Source organism: Salvelinus fontinalis, unplaced genomic scaffold (assembly GCF_029448725.1).
Source record: "Salvelinus fontinalis isolate EN_2023a unplaced genomic scaffold, ASM2944872v1 scaffold_0462, whole genome shotgun sequence".
Taxonomy (NCBI): domain Eukaryota; kingdom Metazoa; phylum Chordata; class Actinopteri; order Salmoniformes; family Salmonidae; genus Salvelinus; species Salvelinus fontinalis.
In genome coordinates this window covers 82,520-106,862 of record NW_026600671.1, presented here as the reverse complement: position 1 = coordinate 106,862, position 24,343 = coordinate 82,520, and the positions used below count along the sequence as shown (strand labels likewise).

The following is a 24,343-nucleotide window of genomic DNA, read 5'->3' as shown; positions in this document are numbered from 1 at the left end:
GTAACAAATGCATGGATACATTTTTCTACATCATTTTTGGACAGAAAATTTCTGATTTTTGCAATGTTACATAGATGGAAAAAATCTGTCCTTGAAACAGTCTTGATATGTTCGTCAAAAGAGAGATCAGGGTCAAGATTAACGCCGAGGTCCTTCACAGTTTTATTTGAGACGACTTTACAACCATCAAGATTAATTGTCAGATTTAACAGAAGATCTCTTTGTTTCTTGGGACCTAGAACAAGCATCTCTGTTTTGTCTGAGTTTAAAAGTAGAAAGTTTGCAGGCATCCACTTCCTTATGTCTGAAACACAGGCTTCTAGCGAGGGCAATTTTGGGGCTTCACCGGGTTTCATTGAAATGTACAGCTGTGTGTCATCCGCATAGCAGTGAAGGTTAACATTATGTTTTCGAATAACATCCCCAAGAGGTAAAATATATAGTGAAAACAATAGTGGTCCTAAAACGGAACCTTGAGGAACACCGAAATGTACACTTGATTTGTCAGAGGACAAACCATTCACAGAGACAAACTGATATCTTTCCGACAGATAAGATCTAAACCAGGCCAGAACTTGTCCATGTAGACCAATTTGGGTTTCCAGTCTCTCCAAAAGAATGTGGTGATCGATGGTGTCAAAGGCAGCACTAAGGTCTAGTAGCACGAGGACAGATGCAGAGCCTCGGTCTGACGCCATTTAAAGGTAATTTACCACCTTCACAAGTGCAGTCTCAGTGCTATGATGGGGTCTAAAACCAGACTGAAGCATTTCGTATACATTGTTTGTCTTCAGGAAGGCAGTGAGTTGCTACGCAACAGCTTCTTCAAAAAAAATTGAGAGGAATGGAAGATTCGATATAGTCCGATAGTTTTTTATATTTTCCGGGTCAAAGTTTGGCTTTTTCAAGAGAGGCTTTATTCCTGCCACTTTTAGTGAGTTTGGTACACATCCGGTGGATAGAGAGCCGTTTATTATGTTCAACATAGGAGGGCCAAGCACAGGAAGCAGCTCTTTCAGTAGTTTAGTAGAAATAGGATCCAGTATGCAGCTTGAAGGTTTAGAGGCCATGATTATTTTCATCATTGTGTCAAGAGATATAGTACTAAAACACTTAAGTGTCTCTCCCGATCCCAGGCCCTGGCAGAGCTGTGCAGATCCAGGACAGCTAAGCCCTGGAGGAATACGCAGATTTAAAGAGGAGTCCGTAATTTGCTTTCTAATGATCATGATCTTTTCCTCAAAGAAGTTCATGAATTTATTACTGCTGAAGTGAAAGCAATCCTCTCTTGGGGAATGCTGCTTTTTAGTTAGCTTTGCAACAGTATCAAAAATAAATTTTGGATTGTTCTTATTTCCCTCAATTAAGTTGGAAAAGTAGGATGATCGAGCAGCAGTGAGGGCTCTTCGATACTGCACGGTACTGTCATTCCAAGCTAGTCGGAAGACTTACAGTTTGGTGTGGCGCCATTTCCGTTCCAATTTTCTGGAAGCTTGCTTCAGAGCTCGGGTATTTTCTGTATACCAGAGAGCTAGTTTCTTATGACAAATGTTTTTCGTTTTTAGGGGTGCAACTCCATCTAGGGTATTGCGCAAGGTTAAATTGAGTTCCTCAGAACTGATTTTTGTCCTCTGACGTCCTTGGGTAGGCAGAAGGAGTCTGGAAGGGCATCAAGGAATCTTTGTGTTGTCTGAGAATTTATAGCACGACTTTTGATGCTCCTTGGTTGGGGTCTGAGCAGATTATTTGTTGCGATTGCAAACGTAATAAAATGGTGGTCCGATAGTCCAGGATTATGAGGAAAAACATTAAGATCTACAACATTTATTCCATGGGACAAAACTAGGTCCAGAGTATGACTGTGGCAGTGAGTAGGTCCAGAGACATGCTGGACAAAACCCACTGAGTCGATGATGGCTCCAAAAGCCTTTTGGAGTGGGTCTGTGTCACGTTCCTGACCTGTTTTCTCTTGTTTTGTATGTGTTTATTGGTCAGGGCGTGAGCTGGGTGGGCATTTCTATGTGTTGCGTTTCTATGTTGGGTTAAATGGTTAATTGACCTTGTATGGCTCTCAATCAGAGACAGGTGTTTTCGTTTTCCACTGATTGAGAGACATACATAGGGAGGTTGTTTCTCACTGTTTGTTGGTGGGTGATTGTCGCTGTGTCTATGTCGATGTTCTATGTTGCATGTATGCACTAGTTCATTCTTAGCTTCACGTTCGTCAGTTTTGTTATTTTGTTAGTTTGTTAAAGTATTTTGGTTCATGTTCATCTTCGTAGAAAAATAAAAGAATATGGCTTATTTTCCACATGCTGGGTTTTGGTCCTCACTCTCTACCTTTGACGATCGTGACAGAATCACCCACCAAACTAGGATCAAGCAGCAGGGAAAAGGGCAGCGACAGCAGTGGGAGAAAACCCAGGACTCCTGGACTTGGGAGGAGATCCTGGACGGTAAAGGACCCTGGGTTCAGCCAGGGGAATATCGCCGTCCCAAGGCGGAGTTGGAAGCAGCGGAAGGCAGAGAGGCGCTGGTATGAGGAGGCAGCGCAGCGACGCGGTTGGGAGCCCGAGAGTCAGACCCAAAAATTTATTGGGGGGGGCACACGAGGAGTGTGGCAAAGCCGGGTAGGATACCTGAGCCAACTCCCCGTGCTTACCGTGGAGTGAGAGGGCGTCGTACTGGTCAGACACCGTGTTATGCGGTAAAGCGCACGGTGTCCCCAGTACGCGTGCTTAGCCCAGTGCGGGCTATTCCACCTCGCCGCACTAGTAGGGCTAAGTTGGGCATCGAGCCGGATGTCATGAAGCCGGCCCAACGCATCTGGCCACCAGTGCGTCTCCTCGGGCCGGCATACATGGCACCAGCCTTACGAATGGTGTCCCCGGTTCACCAGCATAGCCCAGTGCGGGCTATTCCACCTCGCCGCACTGGCAGGGCTACGGGCACCATTCAACCTGGTAAGGTTGGGCAGGCTCGGTGCTCAAGAGCACGTGTCCTCCTTCACGGTCCGGTATACCCGGTGCCACCTCCATGTACCAGTCCTCCGGTGGCAGCCCCCCGTACCAGGCTGTCTCTCCGGGTTCTCTCTCCAGCTGCTCCCACCTGTCCAGCGCTGTCAGAGCTTTCCTCCTCTCCAGCGCAGCCAGTGCCTATACCACGCACCAGGCTGTCTCTCCGTCTCCTCCCTACAGAGCTGCCCGTCTGTCCAGAGCCGTCCAGCCAGGACCAGCCAGAGCCGTCCAGCCAGGACCAGCCAGAGCCGTCCAGCCATGACCAGCCAGAGCCGTCCAGCCAGGACCAGCCAGAGCCGTCCAGCTAGGACCAGCCAGAGCCGTCCAGCCATGACCAGCCAGAGCCGTCCAGCCAGGACCAGCCAGAGCCGTCCTGCCATAACCAGCCAGAGCCGTCCAGCCAGGATCAGCCAGAGCCGTCCAGCCAGGACCAGCCAGAGCCGTCCAGCCAGGATCAGCCAGAGCCGTCCAGCCAGGACCTGCCAGAGCCGTCCAGCCAGGACCTGCCAGAGCCGTCCAGCCAGGACCTGCCAGAGCCGTCCAGCCAGGACCTGCCAGAGCCGTCCAGCCAGGACCTGCCAGAGCCGTCCAGCCAGGACCTGCCAGAGCCGTCCAGCCAGGACCTGCCAGAGCCGTCCAGCCAGGACCTGCCAGAGCCCCTCAGCCCGGACCTGCCAGAGTCCCTCAGCCAGGACCTGCCAGAGTCCCTCAGCCAGGACCTGCCAGAGTCCCTCAGCCAGGACCTGCCAGAGTCCCTCAGCCAGGACCTGCCAGAGTCCCTCAGCCCGGAGCTGCCGCCCCTTATCCCGGAGCTGCCCCTTATCCCGGTGCTGCCCCTTCATTTAGGTGGGTTTAGTTGGAGAGTGGTCATTGGGAGGGGGATACAGAAGCGGGGAGTGACTATGGTGGTGTGGGGACAGCGTCCGGAGCCTGAGCCACCACCGTGGTCAGATGCCCACCCAGACCCTCCCCTAGACTTTGTGCTGGTGCGCCTGGCGTTCGCACCTTAAGGGGGGGGTTATGTCACGTTCCTGACCTGTTTTCTCTTGTTTTGTATGTGTTTATTGGTCAGGGCGTGAGCTGGGTGGGCATTTCTATGTGTTGCGTTTCTATGTTGGGTTAAAGGGTTAATTGACCTTGTATGGCTCTCAATCAGAGACAGGTGTTTTCGTTTTCCTCTGATTGAGAGACATACATAGGGAGGTTGTTTCTCACTGTTTGTTGGTGGGTGATTGTCGCTGTGTCTATGTCGATGTTCTATGTTGCATGTATGCACTAGTTCATTCTTAGCTTCACGTTCGTCAGTTTTGTTATTTTGTTAGTTTGTTAAAGTATTTCGGTTCGTGTTCATCTTCGTAGAAAAATAAAAGAAGATGGCTTATTTTCCACATGCTACGTTTTGGTCCTCACTCTCTACCTTTGACGATCGTGACAGTCTGTGGACTTCTCCATATGAATATTAAAATCACCAAAAATTAGAATATGATCTGCTATGACTACAAGGGCCGATAGGAATTCAGGGAACTCAGAGAGGAATGCTGTATATGGCCCAGGAGGCCTGTAAACAGTAGCTATAAAAAGTGATTGAGTAGGCTGCATAGATTTCATGACTAGAACCTCAAAAGAAGAAAAAGTCATTTTTTTTTTTTGTGAATTGAAATTTGCTATCTTAAATGTTAGCAACACCTCCGCCTTTGCGGGATGCACGGGGGATATGGTCACTAGTGTAACCAGGAGGTGAGGCCTCATTTAACACAGTAAATTCATCAGGCTTAAGCCATGTTTCAGTCAGGCCAATCACATCAAGATTATGATCAGTAATTAGTTCATTGACTATAACTGCCTTTAAAGTGAGGGATCTAACATTAAGTAACCCTATTTTGAGATGTGAGGTATCACGATCTCTTTCAATAATGGCAGGAGTGGAGGAGGTCTTTATCCTAATGAGATTGCTAAGGCGAACACCGCTATGTTTAGTTTTGCCCAACCTAGGTCGAGGCACAGACACAGTCTCAATGGGGATGGCTGAGCTGACTACACTGACTATGCTAGTGGCAGACTCCACTAAGCTGGCAGGTTGGCTAACAGCCTGCTGCCTGGCCTGCACCCTATTTCATTGTGGAGCTAGAGGAGTTAGAGCCCTGTCTATGTTGGTAGATAGGATGAGAGCACCACTCCAGCTAGGATGGAGTCCGTCACTCCTCAGCAGGTCAGGCTTGGTCCTGTTTGTGGGTGAGTCCCAGAAAGAGGGCCAATTATGTACAAATTCTATCTTTTGGGAGGGGCAGAAAACAGTTTTCAACCAGCGATTGAGTTGTGAGACTCTGCTGTAGAGCTCGTCACTCCCCCTAACTGGGAGGGGGCCAGAGACAATTACTCGATGCCGACACATCTTTCTAGCTGATTCACACGCTGAAGCTATGTTGCGCTTGGTGACCTCTGACTGTTTCATCCTAACATCGTTGGTGCAGACGTGGATAACAATATCTCTATACTCTCTACACTCGCCAGTTTTAGCTTTAGCCAGCACCATCTTCAGATTAGCCTTAACGTCGGTAGCCCTGCCCCCTGGTAAACAGTGTATGATCGCTGGGTGATTCGTTTTAAGTCTAATACTGCGGGTAATGGAGTCGCCAATGACTAGGGTTTTCAATTTGTCAGAGCTAATGGTGGGAAGCTTCGGCGTCTCAGACCCCGTAACGGGAGGAGTAGAGACAAGAGAAGACTCGGCCTCAGACTCCGACTCGCTACTTAATGGGGAAAACCGGTTGAAAGTTTCTGTCGGCTGAATGAGCGACACCGGTTGAGCATTCCTACAGCATTTCCCTCCAGAAGCCATGAGAAAGTTGTCCGGCTGCGGGGACTGTGCGGGGGGATTTATACTAACGTTACTATCTGTACCTACTGGTGGCACAGACGCTGTTTCATCCTTTCCTACACTGAAATTACCCTTGCCTAACGATTGCGTCTGAAGCTGGGCTTGCAGCACAGCTATCCTCGCCATAAGGCGATCGTTCTCCTGTATATTATGAGTACAGCGACTGCAATTAGAAGACATCATGTTAATGTTACTACTTAGCTTCGGCTGTTGAAAGTGCTGACGAACCATGTCCAGATAAAGCGTCCGGAGTGAAAAAGGTAAATGAGGGAAAAAAGTTGTGATGGAAAAACAAAAAAATAAATGGTAAGAAAAAAAAACGTAAAGTTGTCAGCTAGCAAAGTAAGGTTGGCAACAAAACGCACAGCAACACGTCTGCAAATTCAAGAGGAAGTGACGACGGTGGAATCAATGATGCAATTTGTGCGGAATTTGACCATCAAATCGGAGGACATGTTGTCCGGTCCTCTGGCAGTCTCTATGGGGGTCCCACAGGGTTCAATTCTCGGGCCGACTCTTTTCTCTGTATATATCAATGATGTTGCTCTTGCTGCGGGCGATTCCCTGATCCACCTCTACGCAGACGACACCATTCTGTATACTTCTGGCCCTTCCTTGGACACTGTGCTATCTAACCTCCAAACGAGCTTCAATGCCATACAACACTCCTTCCGTGGCCTCAAACTGCTCTTAAACGTTAGTAAAACCAAATGCATGCTTTTCAACCGTTCGTTGCCTGCACCCGCCCGCCCGACTAGCATCACCACCCTGGACGGTTCCGACCGTGGACATATATAAATACCTAGGTGTCTGGCTAGACTGTAAACTCTACTTCCAGACTCATATTAAACATCTCCAATCCAAAATCAAATCAAGAATCGGCTTTCTATTTCGCAACGAAGCCTCCTTCACTCACGCCGCGAAACTTACCCTCGTAAAACTGACTATCCTACCGATCCTCGACTTCGGCGATGCCATCTACAAAATAGCTTCCAATACTCTACTCAGCAAACTGGATGCAGTTTATCACAGTGCCATCCGTTTTGTTACTAAAGCACCTTATACGACCCACCACTGCGACCTGTATGCTCTAGTCGGCTGGCCCTCGCTACATATTCGTCGCCAGACCCACTGGCTCCAGGTCATCTATAAGTCCATGCTAGGTTAAGCTCCGCCTTATCTCAGATCACTGGTCACGATAACAACACCCACCTGTAGCACGCGCTCCAGCAGGTATATCTCACTGGTCATCCCCAAAGCCAACACCTCATTTGGCCGCCTTGCCTTCCAGTTCTCTGCTGCCTGTGACTGGAACGAATTTCAAAAATCGCTGAAGTTGGAGACTTTTATTTCCCTCACCAACTTTAAACATCTGCTATCTGAGCAGCTAACCGATCGCTGCAGCTGTACATAGTCCATCTGTAAACAGTCCACCCAATTTACCTACCTCATCCCCTTACTGTTTTTATTTATCTACTTTTCTGCTCATTTGCACACCAGTATCTCTACTTGCACATTATCATCTGATGATTTATCACTCCAGTGTTAATCTGCTAAATTGTAATTGTTCAGTCCTATGGCCTATTTATTGCCTACCTCCTCATGCCTTTTGCACACAATGTATATAGACTCATTTTTTCCCCTACTGTGTTATTGACTTGTTTATTGTTTACTCTATGTGTAACTCTGTGTTGTTGTCTGTTCACACTGCTATGCTTTATCTTGGCCAGGTCGTAGTTATTTTTTGTGTTTTGTGACTCTACCAGATAACCAGGGATGTTCTCCTGATGTGTGAATTTGTGCATGAATTTGACCATTTTCCTATCCTACTGTGCATTCAAAACGTAACGAGTACTTTTGGGTGTCAAGGAAAACGTATGGAGTAAAACGTACATTATTTTCTTTAGAAAATAGTGAAGTAGTGAAGTAAAAGTAAAATTGGCAAAAATATAAATAGTGAAGTAAAGTACAGATACCCCAAAAACTACTTAAGTAGTACTTTAAAGTATTTTTACTTAAGCACTTTACACCACTGCTTAGGGGGCTCTTCTCCAGGTTCATTTCTCTGTAGGTGATGGCTTTGTGTTGGAAGGTTTGTAATTGCTTCCTTTTATGTGGTTGTGGAATTTAACAGCTCTTTTCTGGATTTTGATCATTTGCGGGTATCGGCATAATTCTGCTCTGTATGCATTATTTGGTGTTTTACGTTGTACACAGAGGATGTTTTTGCAGAATTCTGCATGCAGTCTCTTTCTCTCTCTTTCTTTCAATTCAATTCAATTTTAATTGACTTTATTGACATGGCAAGTTCATTATTACTTACATTGTCAAAGTATACATATCGAAAAATAAAAATCTAATATATATGTATATATATACAAAATATATATATATTTATATATAAATAAATGGTGGGACCAACAGCAATAGTAATAGTAGTAGTGGACATGGGATTACCATTAATAACAGCTACAACAACAATATTAATCAGAACAACAGTACATTAAAGCAATGGTAGTAGACCAGTGTCAACATGACTTGAGAAGACACATGACCTGGTTTGAAAGACCTTTCTTTTTCTCTCTCTCTCCCTCTCTCTCTCTCTCTCTCTCTCTCTCTCTCTCTCTCTCTCTCTCTCTCTCTCTCTCTCTCTCTCTCTCTCTCTCTCTCTGTCTGTCTGTCTGTCTGTCTGTCTGTCTGTCTGTCTGTCTGTCTGTCTGTCTGTCTGTCTGTCTGTCTGTCTGTATCTCTCTCTCTCTCTCTCTCTCTCTCCCTCCACATAATTACAGCACAATCCTTCTCCAAATTGTCTGCAGTGTTCCCTTATTCATATGTGGCTTAATTACCTGTGGAATTTTAATTGGTGTGGCCTGCCTGTGGGAGACGTTGAGGTGTCCAAGGTCATACTGAGTGGAGCAGGCACACATACACACACTGAGACAGTCAACAGTCCACAGTTTGCACCCGCAAGCTATCTGCCTGACAGCTGTAGGATAAAAGGAAGAGAAGAGAGAGAAGACACCAGTGCAAAATAAAGAAATGTCAGATGTATGCAAAGGAAAATGGATTATTCTATGATCACAGCCTGTTCTCTCCCTGAAAATGTATATTTTTGTTGTTATTCTCTAGTCTGTGTAGCTGAGTTAAATTTTATTAGTCACATGCGCCAAATACAACAGGTGTAGACCTTACAGTGAAATGCTTACTTACGAGCCCCTAACAAACAGTGCAGTTTCAAAAAAATACGGATAAGAATAAGAGATAAAAGTAACAAGTAATTAAAGAGCAGCAGTAAAAATTAACAATATATACAGGGGTGTGTCGGTACAGAGTCAATGTGGAGGGGCACCATACTAGTTGAGCTAGTATGTACATGTAGGTAGAGTTAGGAAATGGATAGGAAATTGATCTCCCAGTTGCGCTTGATATGTTGTATGTGGAGCTGTTCTCTGGGTGTGTACCCTAATCGTTATGTACAATTCCAAATGGAGTAAAAATAGATAGGCCCATTAGCTGGCAACGTGTCCTTGTTGTGCCGGTTGCCGGTGGCCCTTCAGTCTAACTGAGACAGTAGATTTGCACACATTAGGGCAGGCTAGGCCGGATCCATTGGCTGAGTGGGAGGGGCGATAAACCACAGTAAATAGAGTAGAAATGTGGGCCATTTTCCAGCCCAATGACTCCTAACCAAGCCTGTGAGCAGTGGTGTAAAGTACTTAAGTAAAAATACTTGAAAGTACTACTTAAGTCATTAGTTTAGGTATTTGTACTTTACTATATTTTTGACAAGTTTTAAATGTATTTCCCTACATTCCTAAAGAAAATAATGTACTTTTTACTAATTTTCCCTGACACATTTCCCCTGACACCCAAAGGTACTCATTACATATCAAATGCTCATGCAGGACAGCAATGTGGTCTAATCTACCCACCTATCAATACATATCAATCCCTACTGCCTCTGATCTGGCGGACTCAATAAATACAAATACTGCGTTTGTAAATGATGTCTGAGTGTTGGAGTGTGCCCCTGTGGAATCCACACTGAGTATCCCTCTGTTTCACTTTTGTTTCACTTCAACAATGGTGAAACAGGCAGAGCAATGTTGAGTGTGAAATCCAGGCTACTACTACTATTTCACATCCACTCAAAGAACTGTGGCATCTCATCACTGTCTACTCTAGTCTCATTGATAAAGAACAGCAACCTTCAACTTTTCCTTCCAAACTATAAATAAGCCCCTAGATATGGAAATAAAGTCATTGATTTCCTGACATCCACATTAACCTAGCGTTATGCGTCCCACTAGCGATGACATCCGGTGAAATTGGAGGGCGCGCAATTCCAATAAACAATCGTAATATTAAACAATCATGAACGTACAAGTATCTTACATAATTTCAAAGCTTACATTCTTGTTAATCTAACTACTTTGTTAGATTTACAATAGGCGTTACAGCGAAAGCACACCATGCGATTGTCTAGGGCGGCGCCCCACATCAAGGGTCCAAGCTACAACATGAATGGTCGTTTTGTTAGATAAAATCGTTCTTTATATCCCAAAAAGTAATTTTAGTTGGCGCCATCGATTTCAGTAATCCACTCGTTCAACATGCAGACAAAGGAGTCCAAATAGCTACCGCTGTACTTCGTCCAAACAAGTCAAACGACATTCCTATTTAATCTTCAGGTACTCTAAAATGTAAATAAACTATAATATTTCATATGGAAAGTAGTATGTTCAATAGGAAAGCAAAATTAGTAAGTGCGCGCCCTATCCCTCGCACGCCCAAAGACTGATATTGTTCCGGTGCTCTCTTCACCAAAACTACAAATTCTTGCTTGTTTTTCAAAAAACCTGAAACCTTGAATAAAGACTGTTGACATCTAGTGGAAGCCATAGGAATTGCATTCTGGGAGACGGAATTACAAAGGAACAATAGGTTTCCATTATAAGAGCCTGGGACCTCAAAAACAATAAAAAATTCTGGTTGGTTTTTCTTCGGATTTTTGCCTGCCATATCTATTCTGTTTTAGTCTCAGACATTATTTTAACAGTTTTAGAAACTTCAAAGTGTTTTCTATCCAATGCTACCAATTATGCATATCCTGGCTTCTAGGCCTGAGTAACAGGGCACGTCAGTCAGGCGGAAATTCAGGAAACTAGACCCTATCCCAGAGAGGTTTTAAAACCATGCATAATTTCACTCACTGTTTTTTAGCAATTAAATGGAAATCTCTCAACAGCTAATGATTATTATGGGAATGTAAGTGAGGGCTGGTTGTGTAATTGAGGGCTGGTTGAATAAGCATTGGTTTTACATTTTGGAGGCTGAGTCTTATAAACGATGTCTGCTGGGTTTTCGAAATGCAGTGGCTTTTGGGAATGTAATTTAAGTAGAGAATGCATTTTCCTGTATGTATGTACAATTGGTTAGAAAATATATATTTCAATTCTTGTTTAGTTGACATTATGCAATGATTGACGTCCTCTCTGAGCCTGTTGGACTGCATTATGAATCCTCCAGATTTGAACTGATATAGAAGTCATTAACATTGTGCCAGATTGGCTATATCTGGCTATAACACGGTATCTCTAGAGATACAGAACCCTTATCTCATTAAGGCCATTGAACAAATCTCTACTCCTCTGATGTCTTGTATTTAGTGTCTATGGTTGCCCCCTGGCCAAAAAGAGGAAGACCCAGGAGAAACAGCCTCTGGAGCCTGCCCCCAAGAGGAGGCCCTTCTTAACCCCTCCCGACCCAGAGGAGGACACTGTTGCCATCTTCCCCTGCTATGAACCTGAACCCATGAATGAGAGGGAGGAGAAGGAGCAGGGGGAGTTAGAGGGGGAGATCCAGGAGGAAGGGGAAGAGGAGGAAGGTGAGGGAGAGGAAGAGGGAGAAGAGATGGAGGAGGAGGAAGGATTTTCGGAGGATAACGAGGAGCAAGGCGATGAGGAAGGGGAAGAGGAGGAAGAGGAGGAAGAGGTGGAGAAGGAGAGAGAGGTAGTAGGGCCAGTAGAGGTAGAACAGGTGGAGGATGGGATAGAGGAAGATGAGGAAGCAGAGGATGGGGATGATGAAGAGCAAGAAGAAGAGGAGGAGCAAGAGGAGGAGGATGATGAGGGCGACGAAGATGAGCATGAGGAAGAAGAGGAGGAAGAAGTGCACCATGAGCCAGGTGAGTGCATATTTCCAATGTTTCTGGGGAAATAAGAGGGGGTGATAGAGTTGGGTGGAGCTGGGAGTTATTTGCTGGACTAATAAGCTGCCACTAGAAATGAGGTCCCTGAATCAAAGATATACTTCTAATCAAAGTGATGCACCTTTGATGTGGCCAGTGAGAGCCATACCCAATCATGGAGAGATGGAGGCATAATACCTCAGAGAGAATAGAATTGGTGAAAGGGGTCTGTCTGGGCGGAGGGAGAGAGGCATGATGGTCTCTGTGAGCATGTGGCCAGTAAGGTCCTCAGGAGGAGGGGGGTGTAATAAGTGGTTCTCTACCTTCGGTGCACCAGATGCGCCTGCTCTCCCCCCATCGGCATTCCATCTTTCTCTGTCTCCCTCTCTCTCTCTCTCTTGTCCTCAATCGCTTCTGACAGTGCCTTCAAGAGCCATCGAGAGAGGAGCTCGCCGAGTTATTAACCCCCCCCATGGAAATGCCTTCTCCGAGGACATTTTGTGCTCCCGAACCGGAACACCTCATACGCCTCTTTCATTCCCTCCCGCGGTCTCATATGCCGCTGTCCCTAAAATCAACACTGAAACGTATTATTACAACCACATTGACTCATGATCCATGATTAGTTGAAAAGTAAATTCATTTGAATGAATGAATTAAAAGGCATTTGGTTTATTAGTCATACAAGATACGTTGGATTTGACTTTTACAAGTTTTATTTAAAGGATTTTATACTGGCAATGACTGGCCAAATATATGATGTACAACATCAAGCTATTAATGCAAACATAATCCATTAAATGTGATGATTAATATCCAAACCATTGTACAGTAACTAATACATTGAAGGGCTTGAAAGTAAAAATCACAGAACTGGGAGATCAAAGGCAGATCAAAATCTAACTAGATGGAATGTTTTTGAAAGATGTTGAATTTCATATTACTATCCCAAAGAATTAAACTATGATGGTCTTGTTCTTCATCTATCCAACTATAGTAAGGGCTGAAAGGTCTATCCTTCCTTTCATGACCACAGGGAACTGCTACAAAAATAGTGGACAATCAAGGCATCACTCGATGAGACAGAAGGACAACAACAACAACAACAACGGCGGCCCCGGTCCAAACATCGGCCCTAACGGGGAAGAGTATGAAAACTACGATGAGCTGGTGGCCAAGTCCCTTCTCAACCTGGGGAAGATCGCAGAGGACGCTGCCTACCAGGCCATGACCGAGTCAGAGATGAACAGCAACTCCTCCAACAGCGCCGGCGAGGACGATGATGATGATGAGGAAGAGGGTAGCGAGCGCGGCGAGAGCAGGAAGGGCAAGCTGAGCGTGGACCTGGACAGTGACGTGGTCAGGGAGACAGTGGATTCGCTCAAGCTGTTGGCGCAGGGCCACGGTGCCATGCTGCCTGAAGACGGCTGCCTAGAAGGGGTGGATGACGGCGAGCATCCCAACGGGCGGCCCCACCATCATGGGGTCAGGGGTCAGGCTGAGGAGAGCGAAGAGGAGGTGTGTCTCAACAGCCTGGAGTGTCTGAGGAACCAGTGCTTTGACCTGGCCCGCAAGCTAAACGAGACGTCTCCATCTGACCGCCCTGGACACCCAGGCCTGCACCACTATCAGGCGCATCAGAACCACCACCCTCACCAGCCCCACCACCACCTGCTGCACCAAACCGACCACCAGCACCATCAGGCTCAGCACCAGCCCCAGGACCACCACCACTTGCCCAGGTACGAGCAGCAGGGCCAGCAGCCAGACGAGCGTGGGTTGCTGGAGCGCAACTACTCAGACATGGTCAACCTGATGAAGCTGGAGGAGCAGCTGAGCCCAGCCTCAAGGACGGGCTACTCGGCCAGCTGCCACCAGGACGGGGATGAGGACACCACATCGGTGGCCTCGGATCGCTCGGAAGAGGCCTTCGACATGACCAAAGGCAACCTGTCCCTGCTGGAGAAGGCCATTGCTATGGAGTCGGAGCGAGCCAAGGTCATGAGGGACCGCATGGCCTTGGAGGGACATCATGCGGCGGTCCGGAGGGACAATCATCATCACCACCATCGCGGCGAGCATAGCCCCCGACAGAGCAGCGGGGCTGAGGAGCGCAAGTCCAGAATGCACCACGACGGGACAAAGAGAGCATACTACCCTAAAGGTAACCACTTCCTGATACTCTCAACACTCTCCCCATTCACACAATAGCCCCTATGTCAGCTAGTATCTTCACCCTGATGTGTACAGTATTGATGATGCACTCAGTGCCAACAGCATTTCGGTTAATTTTACATTTTAAATTTTTATTTCACCTTTATTTAACCAGGTAGGCTAGTTGAGAACAAGTTATCATTTGCAACTGCGACCTGGCCAAGATAAAGCATAGCAATTCGACACATACAGCAACACAGAGTTACACATGGAATAAACAAAACATACAGTCAATAATACAGTAGAAAAAAAAGTCTATATACAGCATGTGCAAATGAGGTAGAATAAGGGAGGTATGGCAATAAATAGGTCATGGTGGCGAAGTAATTACAATATAGCAATTAAACACTGGAATGGTAAACGTGCAAAAGATGAATGTGCAAGTAGAGATACTGGTGTGCAAAGGAGCAAGATAAATAAATAAATACAGTATGGGGATGAGGTAGTTGGATGGGTTATGTACAGGTGCAGTGATCTGTGAGCTGCTCTGACAGCTGGTGCTTAAAGCTAGTGAGGGAGATATGAGTCTCCAGCTTCAGTGATTTTTGCAGTTCGTTCCAGTCATTGGCAGCAGAGAACTGGAAGGAAAGGCGGCCAAAGGAAGAATTGGCTTTGTGGGTGACCAGTGAGATATACCTGCTGGAGCGCATGCAAAGGGTGGGTGCTGCTATGGTGACCAGTGAGCTGAGATAAGGCGGGGCTTTACCTAGCAGAGACTTGTAGATGACCTGGAGCCAGTGGGTTTGGCGACGAGTATGAAGCGAGGGCCAGCAAACAAGAGCGTACAGGTCGCAGTGGTGGGTAGTAGATTGGGCTTTGGTGACAAAATGGATGGCACTGTGATAGACTGCATCCAATTTGTTGAGTAGAGTGTTGGAGGCTATTTTGTAAATGACATCGCCGAAGTCGAGGATCGGTAGGATGGTCAGTTTTACGAGGCTATGTTTGGCAGCATGAGTGAAGGATGCTTTGTTGCGATATAGGAAGCCGATTCTAGAATACATTTTGGATTGGAGATAATTAATGTGAGTCTGGAAGGAGAGTTTACAGTCTAAACAGACACCTAGGTATTTGTAGTTGTCCACATATTCTAAGTCAGAACCGTCCAGAGTATTGATGCTGTACGGGCGGGCAGGTGCGGGCAGCGATCAGTTGAAGAGCATGCATTTTTTTTTACTTGCATTTAAGATCAGTTGGAGGCCACAGAAGGAGAGTTGTATGGCATTGAAGCTTGTCTGGAGGTTAGTTAAAACTTCTTATGGCTGCAATCCCGTTAATGGGATCGATATGACAACAGCCAGTGAAACTGCAGGGCGCCAAATTCAAACAACAGAAATCTCATATTTAAAATTCCTCAAACATACAAGTATCTTATACCATTTTAAAGGTAATCGTGTTGTTAATCCCACCACAGTGTCCGATTTCAAAAAGGCTTTACAGCGAATGCACCACAAACGATTATGTTAGGTCACCGCCAAATCACAGAAAAACACAGCCATTTTTCCAGGCAAAGACAGGAGTAAAAAAAAGCAGAAATAGAGATAAAATTCATCACTAACCTTTGATGATCTTCATCAGATGACACTCCTAGGTCTTCACACAATACATGTATGCTTTTGTTCGGTAAAGTTCATATTTATATAACAAAATCTCAGTATACATTGACGCGTTATGTTCAGTAGTTCTAAAAACATCTAGTGATGTTGCAGAGAGCCACATCAATTCCCAGAAATACTCATAATAAACGTTGATCAAAGATCAAGTGTTATACATGGAATTTTAGATCCACTTCTCCTTAATGCAACCGCTGTGTCAGATTTCAAAAAAGCTTTACGGAAAAAGCAAACCATGCAATAATCTGAGGTCGGCGCTCAGAGCCCAATCAAGACAAAAATGTATCCGCCATATTGTGCAGTCAACAGAAGTCAGAAATAACAGATAAATATTCACTTACCTTTGATGATCTTCATCAGAATGCACTCCCAGGAATCCGAGTTCCACAATAAATGTTTGGTTTGTTGTCCATCATTTATCATTTAATAAATGTCCATCATTTATGTCCAAATTGCTACTTTTGTTAGCGTGTTTGGTAAACAAATCCAATGTCACGAAGCGCAATCACTAAAAGCAGACGAAATGTCAAAAAGTTCCATTACAGTCAGTAGAAATATGTCAAACGATGTATCGAATCAATCTTTAGGATGTTTTTAACATAAATTTTCAACAATGTTCCATCCGGAGAATTCCTTTGTCTTCAGAAATGCGATAGAACAGAGCTCGCACTCACATGAACGCGCATGGTCAGCCAATATTTCAGATTTTTTAAGTGTTTTACAGCGAAAACACAATATAGCATTATATTAGCTTACTACAATAGCCAACCACACAACAGCATTGATTCAGGCCAACAATAGCGATAACGAATAAACCAGCAAAAGATATAAATTTTTTCACTAACCTTCTCAAACTTCTTCAGATGACAGTCCTATAACATCATATTACACAATACATATAGAGTTTGTTCGAAAATGTGCATATTTAGCGGCACAAATCGTAGTTATACAATGAGAAAAGTAGCCAAGCTGCCAACAATATGTCGGGAGAAATCTTGTGAGAGGCACCTAATCTAATCAGTAACTAATCCTAAACTTGACTAAAAAATACAGGTTGGACAGCAAATGAAAGATACATTAGTTCTTAATGCAATCGCTGTGTTAGATTTTTTAAATTAACGTTACTACGACATACAGCGTGCGTTAAAGCGAGACCGCACCGAAATGAATGGCGGAATATGAGTTTAACATTTTTCAAAAGAACAACGAATTAACATCATAAATAGTTCTTACTTTTCGATGAGCTTCCATCAGAATCTTGGGCAAGTTGTCCTTTGTCCAAAATAATCGTTGCTTGGTTGTAGAATGTAGACTTCAACGTTGGAATTAGCAGTAAACATTAGCCATGTGGCAAAGACGTGTCCAACTCACTATAACGCAGCACTAATAAATATCAGAAAATCGCAATATACTGATATAAACTGATATAACTCGGTTTAAAATAACAACATTATGATGTCTTTAACATCTGTATCGAATAAAAACAGAGCCGGATATATCTAAGGGCTATAACGGGAGCTTTCTAGAACGACATCCAGAGGTCCTTTTGCGTCATGGCGAAGAGAAGAAAGGAAGGACCCCACGTTGCCAGCCCATTTATAAGCTCTCAGATCTGCCTAGCAACACCATTTCAATTCTCACTATTCGCTGACATCCAGGGGAAGGCGTATGCAGTGCATCTCAACCAATAGAAGACAGGCAAGTTAATAAAGGGACCTCAGAACAGCCTGCCGATTTCAGCATTCTCACATCCTCATAGGAAAATTGCTCCAACTCCAGTTCTGTTTTACTCACAGATATAATTCAAACGGTTTTAGAAACTAGAGAGTGTTTTCTATCCAATAGTAATAATAATATGCATATTGTACGAGCAAGAATTGAGTACGAGGCAGTTTAATTTGGGAACGAAATTATTACAAAGTGCCAACAGCACCCTCTATTGAGAAAAGGTTACTCTAATCTTTTACTTTTAGATTTTTGTGTATTGTTTGATATTACTACACTGTTGGAGCTAGGAACACACCAGCATTTCACTACACTTGCAATAACATCTGCTAAATATGTGTATGCGATCAATAACATTTGATTTGATTTGGTTGAACTGAAGATCAAATTAATCTTCCATAAACTTTAAAGATCCATACAGTATCAGGATAAGGTAAGTAACAATGTTTATTACAGCAACAGGGCAAATGTACAGGACGGCAGGCAGGCTTAGGGTCAGGACAGGCAAGGGCCAAAACCAGGAGGACAAGAAAAGAGAGACTGGGGAAAAGCAGGAGCTGATACAAAAAACTATGGTTGACTTGACAAACAAGACGAACTGGCAACAAACAGAGAACACCGGTATAAATACACAGGGGATAATGGGGAAGATGGGCGACACAAAAGACAAGTGAAACAGATCAGGGTGTGACATAGAGGCGTCAGATGAATATATGCAGTAGCCAATGTTGGGTGTTATCACTGTTCATCTGAAGGGAAGAGGACAGCTATATTCAGAAACCACACTGAACTCAATGTTCAGGCATTATTTAACCTTATAATATGTGAAACTTAAGTTCCTATTATACTGAAGTAGTAGAACACTGAAGTCATTTCTCCAGATAATTCTGCCCATTGCTCGTCGTCTTCCACAACACGTCTTGCCAACAGTAGCCACAGGATGTTGAATGGCAGGTGTCAAATCATGCAAAAATTGCATAACAAAATTACTATTATTAAGGACCACCCATTGTTGGTCATCACAGATATGTACTGTAATGGTATGTTATTAACTTCCATTAGCACTGGAAGCTAGTGGGGAGGTCTCAAGGAATATTCTGTATAATTTTAGTCTGAAGACCATATAGCTGGCTGTACTAGTAAGACCCAGAGCTATATAAGGCTTTGGTAAGACCCTACAGATCTGGCAACGTGCTAGTTCTTTTTTCAAACGACCATAATCACATTAGATAATCTATCATCAAGTTATTTAAATTCAAAGTCTTCATCATCAAAGGCAGGGACTATGGCCTTGTGTGGGGGAATTCATTTTTCTATTGTTGCCATGGGGTCAGGAATATTGATAGCTCTGTGATCCATTACTAGTTCTAAATAAAAACAATCCAGCTGTGAAGCACAGAGACAATGCTCATACACACTGCCTCTGCTCAACATAGTTGGGATTGTTCCTTGTCCTTGGGGGGACCATTGAGGAGTGGTGGAGATGGTAGCGATAGCGAGGCCCCAGATACACATATGGGAGAACTGCTGAAAAGCCAGTTTCACACAGGCTTAGTCATTCTGTGTTATCTCTACAGCAAGTGTACATTTTTTATGAAATATAAAATTGCATTTCTGGGATGTTGGGATTGAACAATTGCACAGATTTTCCGCAGCGAGCATGGGGGGAATGTGGGGGGAACATGTATTGCCATGATAAACTGATAAATCAGGTGTGACTATAGTCTGTGTTTCTTTCTACCCCTCTAAATTTGGGGGGATAATATGGTTAAAATACAATATGAATATATGACACTCTAAATTAAGTTCGGTAAACAACAGTGGAATGGGACATTCCATTCATTTCGGTTTGTAGGGGTGACATGCTGTAGTAACCAGTCAAACTAGATAGATTACTTTTGAACACCCCCCACCCCTTTTTTTTCTCCTTGGTAGATTCCTCAAGGGGAGACAAGAAGGAGAGTAAGTGTCCAACCCCGGGCTGCGATGGGACAGGCCACGTCACGGGTCTCTACCCCCACCACAGGAGCCTGTCAGGCTGCCCCCACAAGGACAGGGTGCCACCAGAAAGTAAGTACTGCAGACTACATTCTGTACTGACTGTGCTTGGGGGCATTTAGACTGTTTGTTGTCCTCCCGTAGTGCAATGTAGAACAACCTCTTTCTCATTTTCTTTTGAGTTTCCTGGTACCTCTTTTCCACTAAATGCCATGGTTCTTGTTTTGGGTTGACACGTGAGGTCGTCGTCCGATCAGCACGGGGATGCTCTCTCATCCTTTGCGTTCACCCTGCTTGATCGATGTCCATGCCTGCATACAAAGTCTCCTCTATAGATTTTATACATAAAAGCATTCACATCTCTTTGTGAGACTAATTATTTTACTTACCTCTATTCCTGCTTCTGTAAAGGAAATATATACTTAAGCAATAAGGCACGAGGAGGTGTGGTATATGGCCAATATACCACGGCTAAGGACTGTTCTTACGCACAATGCAACAATAATGGTCATATACCACAAACGCCAGAGGTGCCTTATTGCTATGATAAACTGGTTACCAACGTAATTACAGCAGTAAACAAAAATGTTTTTTCATACCTTTGATATACGGTCTGATAGCCAATCAGCATTCAGGGCTCGAACCACCCAGTTTATAATATGTCATATGTAACATTAAATATCACAGCAAATGTCTGCCTAGATACCATTTTCAATTCTTATGGATTAGTCCATCAAGACGCTTCAGAATGACTAACAACACGCCGACTACCTTTGAATGCTGCTTGATTCAATCCATTATTTTTCTGCTGCTTGCATGAGCATCAACACGACAGTTGACCGTAACAGTGCATGACAATTTCTCTGCTCACTAACAAATGATAATTGGACAATAACCACTGACTCTGGGTGCTCCTAACCCCTCGCTGTCTCTCTCACCTCTCCCTGTCTGTCCTAAGTTCTTGCAATGTATGAAAATGTTCTAAAGTGCCCTACTCCTGGCTGCTCGGGGCGTGGCCATGTCAATAGCAACAGGAACTCCCACCGCAGGTGAGTGGCTGTCAACCAGGCAGGGCATGCACTGGGAGAGAAAATACAAAATCAAATAATGGAAGAGCTACATTTATAGTCTGATCTTTGTTCAGGATGTAAGAGAGAGAAAAAAAGTAAAAAAGAGGAATATGTGGGGTTGTCATAGTCACTGGCTAACAGTGTATCTCAGGGTCAGGAATCCATTGTTTGTAGCTAGGTGTGTTCAGAGGCTGAGGCACAGTCTCCCAGTAGAGCAGCACTGGATGTTAAGATGAGTACATTCTGCATACTGCGCCACACAAACACACACCTATACATACTGTATATACTGTACACCATGGACACCCCTTCAAATACAAAAGTATGTGGACACCCCTTCAAATTAGTGGATTCGGCAATTTCGGCCACACCCGTTGCTGACAGGTGTATAAAATTGAGCACACAGCCATGCAATCTCCATAGACAAACATTGTCAGTAGAGCGGCCTTAATGAAGAGCTCGGGGGGGTTTCAACGTGGCACCGTCATAGGATGCCACCTTTCCAACAAGTTAGGTAGTCAATGTTCTGTACATACTGTATATAGGTACCCAGACAATAACACACACGATGCATACACTATGAATACACACACACACACACCTCCCTCACCATCCCCAGTTGCTGGAGGCAATGTTATATAGAACACGTCCTTTGGGACTGGCACGCACACCGTGTAGTCATTAGTAGTGTTGGGGAGCAGTGCATAGCAAGACGTATGAAAAAAAGAGAGAATTCTGTACGTGTCTCTCATTTCTCTCCTCCTCGCTGTTGTCATGGAAACTCGATGATACTGACAGCAGTCCTGTCAGTTTGTCACACGGTCCTCACCACTTTGAAATCCGCCTGTGCCTGTATGTGAGTGTGTGTGTGTTCCGGGGCTGGCTGTATCAATGTTTTATTTATGGCATGATATGAAACTATTAGGAGAGGCCCAGAGACCACATTCATCTCTCACACAAAAGCAGTGCCGGTGTGTATGTGAGAGTGACTGGTGTGTATGTGAGAGTGACTGGTTTGTATGTGAGAGTGACTGGTTTGTATGTGAGAGAGACTAGGTTGTATGTGAGAGTTACTGGTTTGTACGTGAGAGTGACTGGTTTGTATGTGAGAGTGACTGGTGTGTATGTGAGAGTGACTGGTTTGTATGTGAGAGTGACTGGTTTGTATGTGAGAGAGACTAGGTTGTATGTGAGAGTTACTGGTTTGTACGTGAGAGTGACTGGTTTGTATGTGAGAGTGACTGGTGTGTATGTGAGAGTGACTGGTTTGTATGTGAGAGTGACTGGTTTGTATGTGAGAGTGACTGGTTTGTATGTGAGAGTGACTGGTTTGTATGTGAGAGTGACTGGGTTGTATGTGAGAGTGTCTGGGTTGTATGTGAGAGTGACTGGTTTGTATGTGAGAGTGACTGGTTTGTATGTGAGAGTGACTGGGTTGTATGTGAGAGTGACTGGTTTGTATGTGAGAGTGACTGGTTTGTATGTGAGAGTGACTGGTTTGTATGTGAGAGTGACTGGTTTGTATGTGTATAAAGAGGCATCTTATAAGATGCAAATGTGAGAGGGAAAGGAGAAGAAGAGGAGGAGAAAGCGAGAGGTGGAGAGGGGGTAGAGGAGGAGAGGAGTTAAGGGGGAGAGGGGGGAGAGTATGAGAGATGGAGAGGGGGTAGAAGAGGAGGAGAGGGTGTAGAAGAGGAGGAGAGGGGGTAGAGGAGGATGAGAGGGCAGAGGGGGGTAGAGGCAGAAAGGGGGTATAGGAGGAGTGGAGGAAAGGGGAGAGGGGAAGGCGGGTAGAGGAGGAGAGGAGGAGAAGGGGTAGAGGACGTGAGGAGGAGAGGAGGAGAGGGGAGAGGTGTGGAGAGGAGAGGAGTAGAGAAGGAGAATGGAAGGCGTGTAGAGGAAGAGAGGACGAGAGGCGAGAGGGGGAGAGGAGGAGAGGACGACAGGGGCAGGCATGTAGAGGAGGTGAGGAGGAGAGGAGGAGAGGACGACAGGGGAAGGCATGTAGAGGAGGTGAGGAGGAGAGGAGGAGAGGACGACAGGGGAAGGCATGTAGAGGAGGTGAGGAGGAGAGGAGGAGAGGACGACAGGGGAAGGCATGTAGAGGAGGTGAGGAGGAGAGGACGACAGGGGAAGGCATGTAGAGGAGGTGAGGAGGAGAGGAGGAGAGGCGAGAGGGGGAGAGGAGGAGAGAACGACAGGGGAAGGCATGTAGAGGAGGTGAGTAGGAGAGAAGGGAGTACAGTAGTTGGCATGGTGGTTAATCAGTTCTCCCCACTGAGTCTACCCAGAATGCCTCTGAAAGGACTACAGTATCTAGCTGAGGGGATCTCTCTGAAGCTCAGCAGCCCCTCATGCCCAGGCAGCCAATAATATGTATCTGCAAAGCTCCGGCTTTGCAATAAAGAACTAGGCCATAGGAAATACATAATTCATACGTGGGGCTCCATTTTATAGCTTAAAATGTGCAATTCTGTTTAAATCAAAGCCAAATTTAGTTGATTGATAGGATGTGTCTGTTATCGGAGAGGCAGACTGTAGGCACGTGTGTGTGGGGGGGGATTTATGTGTCTGTGCAAGTGGGTTTTGTGTATGTGTGTGTGTGTGTGTGTGTGTGTGTGTGTGTGTGTGTGTGTGTGTGTGTGTGTGTGTGTGTGTGTGTGTGTGTGTGTGTGTGTGTGTGTGTGTGTGTGTGTGTGTGTGTGTGTGTGTGTGTGTGTGTGTGTGTGTGTGTGTGTGGGTGTGTGTGCGTGCGAGCATACAGTACATGTGCGCGTGGGTGTGTGCAAGCGCATGTGTTTGTGTGTGTGCATGTGTGTGTGAGTGTGTTCTGGCTAATTAGGCCTCACTCCATTGTGTGAATTTTGTTGCAGTCTCTCGGGGTGCCCCATCGCCGCTGCAGAGAAGATGGTTAAAGTCCAGGAGAAGCACATCCCATGTGACGGGGGCCCCAAGTCCAGCCAGGCTTCAGATCGTGTGCTGAGGTACTCACTCACACCCTCATCACATGACCACCACTCCCCCAGCCTCCCCGCTCATCCCAGTGCATTCCCTGTAGCCGTGAATGTAAACACTGACCTCCATCACTCTCTCTGCTTTCAAATCCTACTTCATATAGATGTAGAAAGAACAATAGAATGCCTACCGTAGCAGCGCTTATGATTCATGCTCTTACAAATGAAGTCCCCCTAGTGGTTCAGTGAGGACGTGCACCATGCAGACAGTCAGACCGCTCTCACCGCGTGTACACAAACACGCCCCCCCCTGTCCATGGTTATCTTCCAGGCCAATGTGCTTTGTGAAACAGCTGGAGATCCCACAGTACGGTTACAAAAATAACGTGTCCACCAGCACGCCGCGCTCCAACCTGGCCAAGGAGCTGGAGAAGTACTCCAAGACCAGCTTCGACTACGGCCAAGGCTACGACAGCCAGCACCACGTCTACAGCAGGGGGAAGACAGGCCTGGCCCCCAAGGCCCACGGACGGGACACGGACACCTCACCCAAGGGATATGATGGTAGGGAACGACTGCTTGTGCGCTCTGATGCATGCACGCACGCATGTTGGCACACACACACACGAATGCACACACACACAAACGAACACACACATAATTCCTCAGATTCTAGATCTATGC

The 24,343-nt window shown here is 45.3% G+C and overlaps 1 protein-coding gene across 9 annotated transcripts in view; it reads left to right on the top strand.

Moving 5' to 3' along the window:
* The window catches only part of LOC129846163 (myelin transcription factor 1-like protein), a 132,222-nt gene that overhangs the window by 26,212 nt on the left and 81,667 nt on the right, over positions 1 to 24,343 (top strand). For 6 of the 9 annotated variants that reach the window (XM_055914117.1, XM_055914118.1, XM_055914120.1 and 3 more), the window contains exons 5-10: positions 11,565 to 12,082; positions 13,083 to 14,249; positions 19,573 to 19,707; positions 20,594 to 20,684; positions 23,579 to 23,689; positions 23,991 to 24,223. In XM_055914117.1, coding sequence (XP_055770092.1) covers positions 11,565 to 12,082; positions 13,083 to 14,249; positions 19,573 to 19,707; positions 20,594 to 20,684; positions 23,579 to 23,689; positions 23,991 to 24,223 — 2,255 coding nt within the window. The remainder of the gene's footprint in view (positions 1 to 11,564; positions 12,083 to 13,082; positions 14,250 to 19,572; positions 19,708 to 20,593; positions 20,685 to 23,578; positions 23,690 to 23,990; positions 24,224 to 24,343) is intronic. The other 3 variants (XM_055914122.1, XM_055914125.1, XM_055914124.1) reach the window with 2 other exon arrangements.